This window comes from Periplaneta americana, chromosome 4 (genome assembly GCF_040183065.1).
Source record: "Periplaneta americana isolate PAMFEO1 chromosome 4, P.americana_PAMFEO1_priV1, whole genome shotgun sequence".
NCBI lineage: Eukaryota > Metazoa > Arthropoda > Insecta > Blattodea > Blattidae > Periplaneta > Periplaneta americana.
The window spans coordinates 15,400,807-15,413,523 of record NC_091120.1 but is presented as its reverse complement, the minus strand read 5'-3'; the positions used below and the strand labels follow the sequence as shown (position 1 = coordinate 15,413,523).

Below are 12,717 nucleotides of genomic sequence, written 5' to 3'. Positions count from 1 at the left end.
CTAGTACAACACAAAGTTTTAGTATCAAATTCATGAAGTGTTACTGAATGTCATGAATTCACCTACAGAATAGAAGGCGTGAGAAATTAGGTACTTCTTTAATTTGGCCCTAAATAATCTTATGTTTTGAGTTTCATTTTTTTATATCGATAGGGAGGCTATTAAAAATATTTACTGCCATACAACGCACTCCTTTTTGATAGCACGATAGACTTGCCGATGGAGTATGAAAATCGTTGATTTGAGATTCAGGGAGGTATTTACGAAAATGTGATTGAAATTGTTTGTATTTTAATTATTTTTTTGCATTTTTGTTAGTGAAATCCTGAAATAAAAGTTTTTTTTTTTTGCCATTTTCAAATTACTGTAACTCCATATTTATGAATGTGATCCCATTAATTTATTTAGATTTTTTGTTCCAAATAACCTCAGGAATCACCTCCATAAACTTCGTGGATGACATTGTTTTGTTTATACAAAATACTTCTTTTTTCATGTAGGAACATGAATTGCACTGCTACATCATTTATCATAGAAACATCCCTTTTTATTTGGCACACTCTTCAATTGTTTTGTTAGCATTCTGTTGTGAATGGTAAGGCTAATCTTATGTTCATGTCATGTTCTCGCGTTAATGTTTTCATTGTGAATAGGCCTTAAGTTCCCATGTCAATAAATGTTAAGTTTTAATTATAAAAGGTGATCCTCAAAAGCAAACTACAGAATCATATTTCAATCGGTAATTATGTATGGAATTATGGGATGGGGTAGCTCATTTAAATCCAATTTTAATCCACTTTATTTATTACAGAAGAAAATAACTAAAATATGTCTTCATAAACCTATTGATTTTCCATCTCAAAATTTGTTTCTAGACTTTAATGTACTTAACGTAAGACAAATTTATTATATTGTATTAATAAAATTCATACATAAAAATCGAAATAATTTTGAATTGTATTCTCATAGTTATGAAACAATAGGTATGAATTCTTTAAGATTGTTTGAACCAAAATGCAACACTGTTACAGTATTTAATCACAGCAGTAATTTAGGCCCAAGAATATATAACAAATTTATATTTAAATATCCTAATCTTGTCAATTCTAATAGTTCTAGTATTAAATTAAAAAAGTTATGTATGGATTTTATAAAAATTGAAAAATTGTAAATTTAAATTTATATACTATAATTGCATAGTAGACATAAGACAAATTGTATTGTATAATTATTAATTTCAATTCAGGAATCCGCCCCTGAGCACGAGTTCTACTGTTTCAGGGGCGAGCTAAAGTTTTTTCTGTATATATTACATTTTATGTTACAATTATTAGCAAAATAATAAATAAATAAATAATCACTACTAGAATCTTAATTAATGTAAAATTACATTACTTGTTAAATGAATATTGATACATGCACAATAATAATAAAATCACATACAACAGACACAGATCTGGAGTGGGGGGAAGAGAAGTAAAAACTTATTTTGTGGAAATCACAGTTTCGTTAACTTGAATTATGACTGTTATAGTCTTTTCCAATGGCAATTACTGAATAGAAAAGACAAATTTACTTATGCAGGACTAATTAAAAAATGGTATTGGAATGCAAATACATTACAATTTGACATGAAAAATATTGTGGGCAATTATACCAGACTGTGATGTGAAAAGAATGGAACACAGTTACCGAAAATATCTATACCATCTCTTATTATAATACAGTGCAACTGCCACCAATATTCTCTTAAAAGCAATAAATAATAATTATTGAATAAATATTACCGTATTCCTCTCTCATAAGCTGCGTCTCTTTCGTTGTGATGTCCTCTTTGAGCTGTTCAATTTGGTGACTCATCACCTTCAACTTCTGCCTTAGTTCAGAAATTTCATCCTATATACATGAAAAATTAGACGAGTGATTAGTTGGAAATACGTATTACAGTAATTCTACAGTTCTTTATCTAGTACTTAACCAGACAAGCACAAACACTTGAATATCGCATAATAGCCTATCAGGGGAGACGTGCCTCTCCAGCATGTAATACAAAGAAATCATATACACTTTAGTTAAAATGAATTATTTATTGCATTACGAACAAGCAGATGCATGGTGATAATGTTGGTACAATACAAAAGCAAACACAAAAATGAATAAATAAAAAACAAATGCAAAATACAACACAGGCAAGCTACCTGCAATCTATTATGGTCCTCTTTAAAAACGAGAACTTTCCTATATCGGTGCTCTGTTTTTTACTATTAATTTTGTGATTATGATCTGTCCTTGAGTGATACACAAGTTTTTCAATTCGATGACTGATTATCTAAGATACTTACTTACTTACTTACTTACTTACTTACTTACTTACTTACTTACTTACTTACTTACTTACTTACTTACTTACTTACTGGCTTTTAAGGAACCCGGAGGTTCATTGCCGCCCTCACATAAGCCCGCCATAGGTCCCTATCCTGAGCAAGATTAATCCATTCTCTATCATCATATCCCACCTCCCTGAAATCCATTTTAATATTATCTTCCCATTTCAAAATGCTGTCATTCTCTCTGATTCTAAAGCAGCATTATATGCAATAAATTCATATAAAATGATGTCAATCCAAATTAAAGAATGTCACAAAATGATCCAACAACTTCAAAAACTACAGAAAAGAATTCAATTGCAATGGATACCTGCATATTGCGGAATTGCTGGAAATTAAACTGCTGACTTTCTTGCCAAAAAAGGATCCAATTTAATTCAGAATACAAATACAAGCCTACCTTTGACATCCATCAAAAGACTAATTAAAAATAAATATAAAATCAAGCAAAACCAAGCACTATGTACCAAAGCCAAAGATAAAAAATGGAGCATTTTAATAAAAAAAAAAACAGAAATTATTCCAGAAATCCCACGTAAATCTGCAGTAGCAAAATTCAGACTGCTTACAGAACACGATTATTTGGCCAAACACTTGAATAAAGTAGAAATTTACACAAATCCAAATTGCCCTCATGCAACAAAAAAGAAGAAATGACTGAAGATCATCTACAAACCTGTGAAGTTGTACCTGATGGATCCACCACAGAGAAATACTGGAGAGCAAGAACGCTAATGGCTTTGTTGCCAAAGCCCGGCATTAGATAACAACAACAGCAACATATTATCTTCCCATCTATGTCTCGGCCTCCCTAAAGGTCTTTTTCCCTCTGGCCTCCCAACTAACACTCTATATGCATTTCTGGATTCGCCCATACATGTTACATGCCCTGCCCATCTCAAACGTCTGGATTTAATGTTCCTAATTATGTCAGGTTAAGAATACAATACGTGGAGTTCTGCGTTGTGTAAATTTCTCCATTCTCCTGTAACTTCATCCCTCTTAGCCCCAAATATTTTCCTAAGCACCTTATTCTCAAACACCCTTAACCTATGTTCCTCTCTCAAAGTGAGAGTCCAAGTTTCACAACCATAAAGAACAATCGGTAATATAACTGTTTTATAAATTCTAACTTTCAGATTTTTTGACAGCAGGCTGGATGATAAGAGCTTCTCAACCGAATAATAACAGACATTTCCCATGTTTATTCTAAGATTATCTAAGATAAACTCATAAAATTACACAGAATTGTAACAACAATGCTTCTCCCTTTATATAAAGCCAGCAATGTTGAATATACAAGTCCCATTTCCTAAGATAGATACCAACCATTATTTCATAATAATCTGCTTGTGACTGTAACATTTGCAGCAAGAGTGAAATTTATTATTTAAACTGTCTTAGTTAATAAAACTATATTATTATGAAGCTGTAATAGGAAAAGCTTGCTTTTCTATTTAAATTTCTTTTTCTCTTTCTTTGGTCTACAAGGTCTAGAACTCGAGGGTCTATTCCGAGATTCAGAACTGTTCTAATCATCCTACCCTTTGGTCTGTAATAAAATTCTTGCTTGGGAAGTCTCAAGTTATTATTTGAACATGATTTTTCCATTTTAACTGGTAATGTTTAATATCATGCACTACATTACTTATTTCCAAGCCTTCCCTTATCTTTTTGTTGACAATTTTATTACTGGATATTACATGAATTAGTGGTCTGAGAAATCGCATTTCTTGAGCCTCTAGTCTTTTTTTTAGAGGATATTTCCATTTCTTTCTATATACGGTAATTCTAAATCAGTAAGATTCAAGTGAAGCCTGTTCCAGTATCCAGAACTCTTCTACTCATCTTATTCTGGTCTGTAATAAAATTCTTGCTTAGGAAGTCTCATGCTCATTCTTTCGACATGATTTTTCCATTTTAATTGGTAATCTATACTAATAATAAATCTGTAGCCGAAATTTTTCTGGTAATTTTCGATTTTCCAAAACTAATTGGTCCTAACATATATAATTAACCACCCTGAAACCGAAAATCGCTTTTTTGAAATTTTTGTTTGTATGTCTGTCTGTCTGTCTGTCTGTATGTTTGTTACCTTTTCACGCAATAATGGCTGAACGGATTTCGATGAAAATTGGAATATAAATTAAGTTCGTTGTAACTTAGATTTTAGGCTATATGGCATTCAAAATACATTATTTAAAAGGGGGGTTATAAGGGGGCCTGAATTAAATAAATCGAAATATCTCGCTTATTATTGATTTTTGTGAACAATATTACATAACAAAAGTTTCTTTAAAAATAATTTGCGATAAGTTTTATTCCTTGAAAAATTTTGATAGGACTGATATTTAATGAGATAAATGAGTATTAAAATTAAAATAACTGCCATCTAAGGCCGTGTAATGAATTAAAAAACAAATGACTTCGTCTATAAGTGGCCTTGGACAGCAACAATCGAAAGCTATGAAAGAAGCCTACAGAGACTGTTTGTGTTTGTATGAAGTAATATTGGAAGCTAAATTAACCGATTTGTATAATTAATTATTATTTCACGATTGGAAAGTGTAGTTTCTCTAGATGGACATAATGCTATAATGTTATTACAGTAACTTCTGATATAATATAATATAATTTAAGTTATTTGAAGGGTTCAGAACCATAGTGGGCCAAGCGCCATTTACTGACTACGTAGAAAACAAGGGTTAAAATTAAGTTATTACCATAATTCAATGGAAACTTATAACAAGTAAAATAAAATATACAAATTAAATCTACATGATGTCAATCTTCATTAAACTATGGTTGCATGTAATAAAAATTAAGAAACATGTTAAAGGAATTGTCATTGCACCAAATGAGTGTATCTGGACAAAAATGATCGCATTTATAATTATTTGGATGCAATTTAAATTAAGTAACATATTAAATGATTTATCCTTCTATCAAACACGAATGTTCCCTGGATCAAATGTCCTATTTTAATTATGTAATTACTTTATATTTATTTCTAACAGGTGCAGCGGAGCGCACGGGTACGGCTAGTGTTTAATATCATGCACTACATTACTTATTTCCAAGTCTCCTCCTCTGTAATTTTTGTTGGAAATATTATTCCTGCATGTTATATTAATTTTAAATAGCATTTCTGGGTCTCTAGTCTCTTTTCATCGTTCTTTGTTAGAGTATATTTACATTTTTCTACATATGTTAATTCTAAATCAACAGGATTAGGCATGATATGTCCATGCGAGGATATGGACAAGAACACTTCTGGATCCATTATAAATATTACGAATCATCTACTATCTCCTTTAATATTTGAATGAAAAGGAAAACGGAAATATATATTAATAATTCAACCTAAGTTTATCACAAAAGGTGACAGAATTATAATAGTACATTATGCAACGAGCCTATAATGATAGTAATTAAGACGCGAGTATGTTTCTTTATGAAACGAGCGCAAGCGAGTTTCATAATTTTCATACAAGCGTATTAATTACCATTATAGGCAAGTTTCATACGAATTTTATGCTCGACCATATTTCTAACTTGAAATTATTCAGAAGTATTAATTTTATTTGTATCTGACAGAAGATCGGAAGTGACCTTGTTCATAGCTCGTAAATGTGAGATGTGTGCAGACGCGAAAGTATTGATTTTTTTCTGAGGAACAATAATGTCATTGACCTTGATGTAATGTAGAGAATAACATGAACTAATTTTGATATAACCTGGAAAATGATTTAGAATTGAAAAACGAGATGACAAATTGAATTTATTTGAATAATATTTACAATTAACGCTAATTATTATGGTAACAGAACATAACCTCCTGCGACAGTATTGGATTTCCAGCCTCCGTGACATTTCCCTCGTTGTCTTTCAATTGCATATGCGAGAATAATCGAAAACCTGAACTTTAATGAACAGGTGTACTTTAATGACATGCATTAAAGGACTGCTACCAGGTGCATAATTACTACATTTCGGCATGGTCGAGCATAAAAATATTTCAGAACTCTTTGTACACCAGATATAGGTGGCTTTGTGGCAGTAGCACAGAGGAATGTCTTCAGCGTTATTAATGTCTAACGTTCACAGGTGGTAGGAATTAAAACATACATTAAAAATGCAGAATTGTATAATGTATTTATACATAATTTGTATACAAGCCTTAAAGTTTGCAATATTTAATGTATTACACAACTGGTTTAGGTATCACTGGTATCTACACAATAACGTTTTTAACTCTATTTTATAGTTCAATAAACTATCTACCCTAAATGCCCCTGTAAATAACTAACCGAAGCACACTGATTTTTAGATTTGTTAACAAATCAGATGAATGAAACACTGCTCACGAATCCTACCAACTCCTTTACTGAAAAATAAGTATTTTTAACTAGCCGTACCCGTGCGCTCCGCTTCACTCGTTAGAAATAAATATAAAGTAATTACATAATTAAAATAGGACGTTTGATCCAGGGAACATTCGTGTTTGATAGAAGGATAAATCATTTAATATGTTACTTAATTTAAATTCCATCCAAATAATTAAAATGCGATCATTTCGGTCCAGAGACACTTATTTGGTGCAATGACAATTCCTTTAACATGTTTCTTAATTTTTATTACATGCAACCATAGTTTAATGAAGATTGACATCATTTAGATTTAATGTGTATACTTTATTTTACTTGTTATAGGTTTCCATTGAATTATGGAAATAAATTAATGTTAACCCTTGTTTTCTACGTATTCAGTAAATGGCGTTTGGCCCACTATGGTCCTGAACCCTTCAAACAACTTAAATTATATTATATAATATTACATATTATATTATATTATATTATATTATATCAGAAGTTACTATAATAACATTATAGCATTATGTCCATCTAGAGAAACTACACTTTCCAATGGTGAAATAATAATTAATTATACCAATCGGTTAATTTAGCTTCCGATATTACTTCATACAAACACAGAAACATTCTCTGTAGGCTATCTTTCATAGCTTTCGATTGTTGCTGTCCAAGGCCCCTTATAGACGAAGTCATTTGTTTTTTAATTCATTACACGGCCTTAGATGGCAGTTATTTTAATTTTAAAACTCATTTATCTCATTAAATATCAGTCCTATCAAAATTGTTCAGGGAATAAAACTTATCGCAAATTATTTTTAAAAAAACTTTTGTTATGTAACATTTTTCACAAAAATCAATAATAAGCGAGATATTTCGATTTATTCAATTCAGGCCCCCTTATAACCCCCCTTTTAAATAATGTATTTTGAATGCCATATAGCCTAAAATCTAAGTTACAACGAACTTAATTTATATTCCAATTTTCATCGAAATCCATTCAGCCATTATCGCGTGAAAAGGTAACAAACATACAGATAGACAGACATACAAACAAAAATTTCAAAAAAGCGATTTTCGGTTTCAGGGTGGTTAATTATATATGTTAGGACCAATTATTTTTGGAAAATCGAAAATTACCAGAAAAATTTCGGCTACTGTACAGATTTATTATTAGTATAGATATGGTTTCATAACAGAAGTTACACATACTTGTATCTCACCTGGGCTTCAATCAACTGCTTGCTGAAAGCATTGCGATCACTTCGGACTGCTTCGAAGAGGTTTTGTTGCATTCGCAATTTCGTGTCTGCCTCTGCTAATTTTTTCTTGTAGTCGAAAATTGCTACTTGTTTTAACTTCACTTCATCTAATGTATCTTGTACTTTATTTGACAATTCCTTGGTTTCAAGTACGTATCTATAACAAATATGAAATGGTGAACTTAATATTTAGAACACCAGTACATCAAAATTTACTTAAGAAAAATTCACAATAAGAAATCATATTATTGCTACATAATACTATACTGATTTAAAGCTGAATTTCACCATTTGCATCAGCATGAAGTAAACAGTGTTTTGCATATCTTCTCATAGTTTCATAATAATACCGAATGTAAATTTTATATCCTCGAATTTTAAGAACTTATACTTGTGTGTATTTTTTAATCCCTACCCCCAGCCCCAATAGCAGGGCTCAAAAGTCAAAACAGGTTTTTGGGAGCTGAAACGACCTCACCCAAATTTATATCTAACTAGTAGGGACTGATCATATCTTTCTTGTTTTTTAACAGTGCTGTAGCCTTGAACATATTCTCATTTCTGATGACAGAACCCCTCCAGTTCACAATATGTAGTTTCAGCATGAAACAAGACAAATTTCCAAATTCTTGAAGACAGACAATGATAGAAAGTAAAGAATATATTCTTCTGAGGGGGTTTTGTAATCATTCAACAGAGTTTTTTTTTTTGTCCAATGGCAGGAGGACCCTTAACTTGCCATTATTCGCCCCAACTCTACAGGCATGCTCATAGACGTCACTAGTGCTGAGAAGCGAACACCATTTAGTTTTTTAGAGACTATCCACACTGCACCGCAGGTGATGGATCCACATTGCATTTGTAATGAATGAATGATGATAATAGAGAAACTGTTGGGATGTCAGAGGGGAACTGGAGTACCCGCAGAAAAACCCCTTGTTGCTTCAAACCTGGACCCCCTCACTTCTGAGCTCAGTATGCTGGCACTGAGCTACTTGGCTGTTACTGAATTTCTTGTTTCAGTAGAAAATAGGATTTGTTTGTTACGATGATGATGATTATAATTGTTAGAATTCAGCTCACGTCAAACCTTCGGCTTGCTGTTAACAATTGATGCTCTCTTATTATTCTATCTTCGCTATAAAATATATTAAATTAAATCCTACAAACATTCCTTGAAAATGCAGAATATGAATTACATGAGTACACTACATTACAGACTAGCTGTCAGGTACTTCACTAGCTTCAAAATCATAATGGAATGTTAAAAAAACATAGGCCTACTTTTAACTGTAGTATTTAATAGTTAAGGCAGGTGAAGAAACAACTAGATGAGCATATTGTGACAGTCGGGAGTCGATCGAGTCCCACATAGGTCGGGGGCGCACGAGAAAACGCGGTGAAGAAGGTTGTGGCCTCTCGGGTCTGGAGGAGACAGACGTAAGAAGGGGCGCAAGGTGGAGGCGTGGACGCGACGAAGGGTGAGGGGGAAGTAAGCAGCTGGTGACTGAGGGGGGAAATCCAGAGAAGTCTGGATAGGCGTCATCCTCTCGGTATCTGAAGATTGTTCGCGAAATCGTAGTCTCTCGAAGCTATGGTTTGGTTATAAATTACGACACGCGAGTGAACTTGAGCAGTCGTCGTTGTAATCGTTGGACAGCAAGCCAGCCAGTCTTGTGTAGCAGTGAAGCCAGCTTCGAGACCGGAGTTCGACTTGAGTGTGTCCGCAGCTGTGTGAGCATCCGAAGCCCCGAGTTCGAGTGCAGTGGACCGCAGTTGGGGGACCTGAGTTCGAAGTTCAGTGGACTGTCTCTGAAGGTCTGGGGTTCGAGATACTGTGAACTCGAGTGACGGAGCTAGAAGAAATTAGCCAAGGCAAACGAACTGTAAACTGAGAACTGACAGTTCTGATTTGTAAATAGTGCTCTTGAACATTAGTTAAGGTTAACAGTTCATTGTTGTTCTCAATAATCCAAGTAAATTGTCATTGTCGTCTGTGGAGTGCAATAACGAATACTGTGTTACTGTGTGGAGTGGAAATCCCATTGTTGACGGGAGTAGAATTAAATTGTAGAAAGTGACTGTTATTGGTGTGAGCATAGAATTACATTATTGTTTTGTAATAAAAGTTACAATATTTTCTCTACCAAATAGACTATTTTTGTCACCTGTCTTTCTCCTTCTCAAGGTTTGATATAGTCTTTTGCTGCTTCCCTGTTTCAAACTGAAAGGTGTCAATTTCCTGTTCCAAGTTTTTCCTCGCTTGATCTTGCAGTTTCATAAGTTTTTGTTGTTCAAGAGCTGCTCCTGAAATAAGAAAAGTGAAATATTAGGAAAAAAAAAAAAAATGAAAACTCGTAAGGTTACAAGTCAGTGCCAGAAAAGAAAACAAAGAACATGGCAATATTATTCATTAATACTGTCCCACAAAATATATACATAATGTTTTTTATATTACACTTTTCATTCGAATATAAGCGAAATGTACGATTTGAGCCTTTGACAGTTAAAGATTATTGAGTTTAAGAAACTTCGCGCACACAAAGAAACTGCATCGACCACACATACCAGATAGTGCAGTAATTCTGGCAGACTCAAAAGCTCAATACAAGCTATCACTTCATCCAAAACAGCTATCTCCAAAGAAATCAAAGAATACAAAAATCCCCTCAAATTGAATAATTTCGAGGGAAAAATTGTTCCGGGGCCGGGTATCGAACCCGGGACTTTTGGTTAAACGTACCAACGATCTCCCACTGAGCTACCCGGGAACTCTACCAGACACCGATCCAATTTTTCCCTCTATATCCACAGACCTCAAAGTGGGCTGACAACCGTCAAGCAACCAACATTTGAGTGCACACTAACTCTGTGTGACTTTAAATTGTGGTTTTCTGTTACGTACAGTGACGTGTATTATGCAAATTAAGCTTTCAGGAATAACTCCCTGTAAAGTTCGGGTTCGATACCCGGCCCCGGAACAATTTTTCCCTCGAAATTATTCAAATTAACTTTACAGGGAGTTATTCCTGAAAGCTTAATTTGCTCCTCAAATTACTTAACCAATGACAGAAAACAATAGTTCTTCAATGAATCCCCGCACACTGTAGTACTATTGGCAATGAAATGGCAGATCTGTTAGCAAAGAAAGGAGCATCAATCCTCATCCAACAGCCAACAGGAAATGCTTCATACCACTCCACAGCCACAACCATAAAAAACAGTCAAGCAGAAATTTCATAAAGAACTAGTAGACTCCATGAAGGCTAAATCATAGAAGAACATGGCTGACAACACTCCAACGAATCTAAGACACAGAGCAGTTGCACACTTCTGGATGGTTACAGGTCACGACTGTCTTACCTCTCATTTACACAGAACTGGAATTCTCGACAGTCCTCTTTGCAATATGCAAGAAGATATGAATAGCTCTCATCTTCAACACTGTCCTGCACTCTACCTCACAAACATCTATGACTGATATTGGGAAAAACGTGTAAAACTCTCTTCCTAATACTTTTTTTTTTGTTATTACTTATCACTAGAGACGAGAATTTCATGTACTATAAAATCCCAAAATATGTTGTTTTCTAATGCCAGGTGTTTGACAACAAAGTTATTTGACCTCTTGCACTCCAATATTTTTCAAAGATGTTATCATGGTCCGAATCCATTTCTTGGTTTGAGTTGCACAATGGGCAGTTAGGGGACTAAAATCCCAAAATATGCATGCATTCATGCACTATCAAACTATGAAACATGCATGATCAAGAGAAAAATACATTAAAATATGCACTTTCATTTTTGTTCCAAATGTCTTATTTCACTTAACTTTTTTTTGCGCAGTTAACAACCTAAAAACATTTCTAAATTGGTTTCTATGAGATTCCTGCGCTTGTCAGTCAGTATGTTTTTGTAGGTAGAGAATGATCTCTCTACATCGCAAAAAGTTAAGGGTGCAAACTTGAATGAACCTTTTTCTGTTATTTAGTTTTTTTTTTTTCTTTTCCTTCTTCAAATGTGATTCCTGAAGCTAAAATAAGAGACATAAAAATCGAGAAAATGAGGTGCCCACTCAAAATCATTAAAACATGCATTTAAACTGAATATAATGTATATTATATGCATTTTTAAGCTAAAAATTGCTTAAATATGCATTATGCATGTTTTTATCCACAAAAAGGCCAAAACATGCAAATATGCACGGAAAAAGTACCTATACATATTTGGAACCAGAAAGTAATGAAATGGGTAAGTATTAAGTTCGAGCTACGTCCTATGTTCCTATAGAAACAAACATTTGCATGGAATTCTCGTCTCTACTTATCACTATTACTTCAACTTTTGTTCGTGTCCACACTGTATCTATTGTATGTTTTAAGAGAATGGCCATTGGTCAATTTCTAAGCTGCATTAGATATAAAAAAAAAAATATTGTAAAATTCGGTAGGTGGGCTTACCATTGGTTACAATAAACTTGAAGCACATGTTTTAAAATTTTGTCAAATCTTTAGCAATATCAAACAGTCTTTGGCAAATAATTTTCAGTATTAATCAATCTTTGACAAGTTTTCTTGTAAATTATTGAATTGGAACAGGTGCAGGTGTTACGTGCTGTCTCTTCTCACTTTATAGATCTCTTGGATATGGAACAACAAGTTTTGATGGTGAAAGTCTCAGGAATCTTCTATGCCACAT

At 33.4% G+C, this 12,717-nt stretch overlaps 1 protein-coding gene across 1 annotated transcript in view; it reads right to left on the bottom strand.

Annotated features, from left to right (window-relative positions):
* Nucleotides 1-12,717, bottom strand: part of LOC138697550 (cilia- and flagella-associated protein 58-like) — a 57,658-nt gene that overhangs the window by 26,201 nt on the left and 18,740 nt on the right. Inside the window, exons 8-10 of the mRNA XM_069822884.1 lie at nucleotides 10,188-10,326; nucleotides 7,981-8,176; nucleotides 1,788-1,896 (exon numbers count right to left, since the gene is read on the bottom strand). Coding sequence (XP_069678985.1) covers nucleotides 1,788-1,896; nucleotides 7,981-8,176; nucleotides 10,188-10,326 — 444 coding nt within the window. The remainder of the gene's footprint in view (nucleotides 1-1,787; nucleotides 1,897-7,980; nucleotides 8,177-10,187; nucleotides 10,327-12,717) is intronic.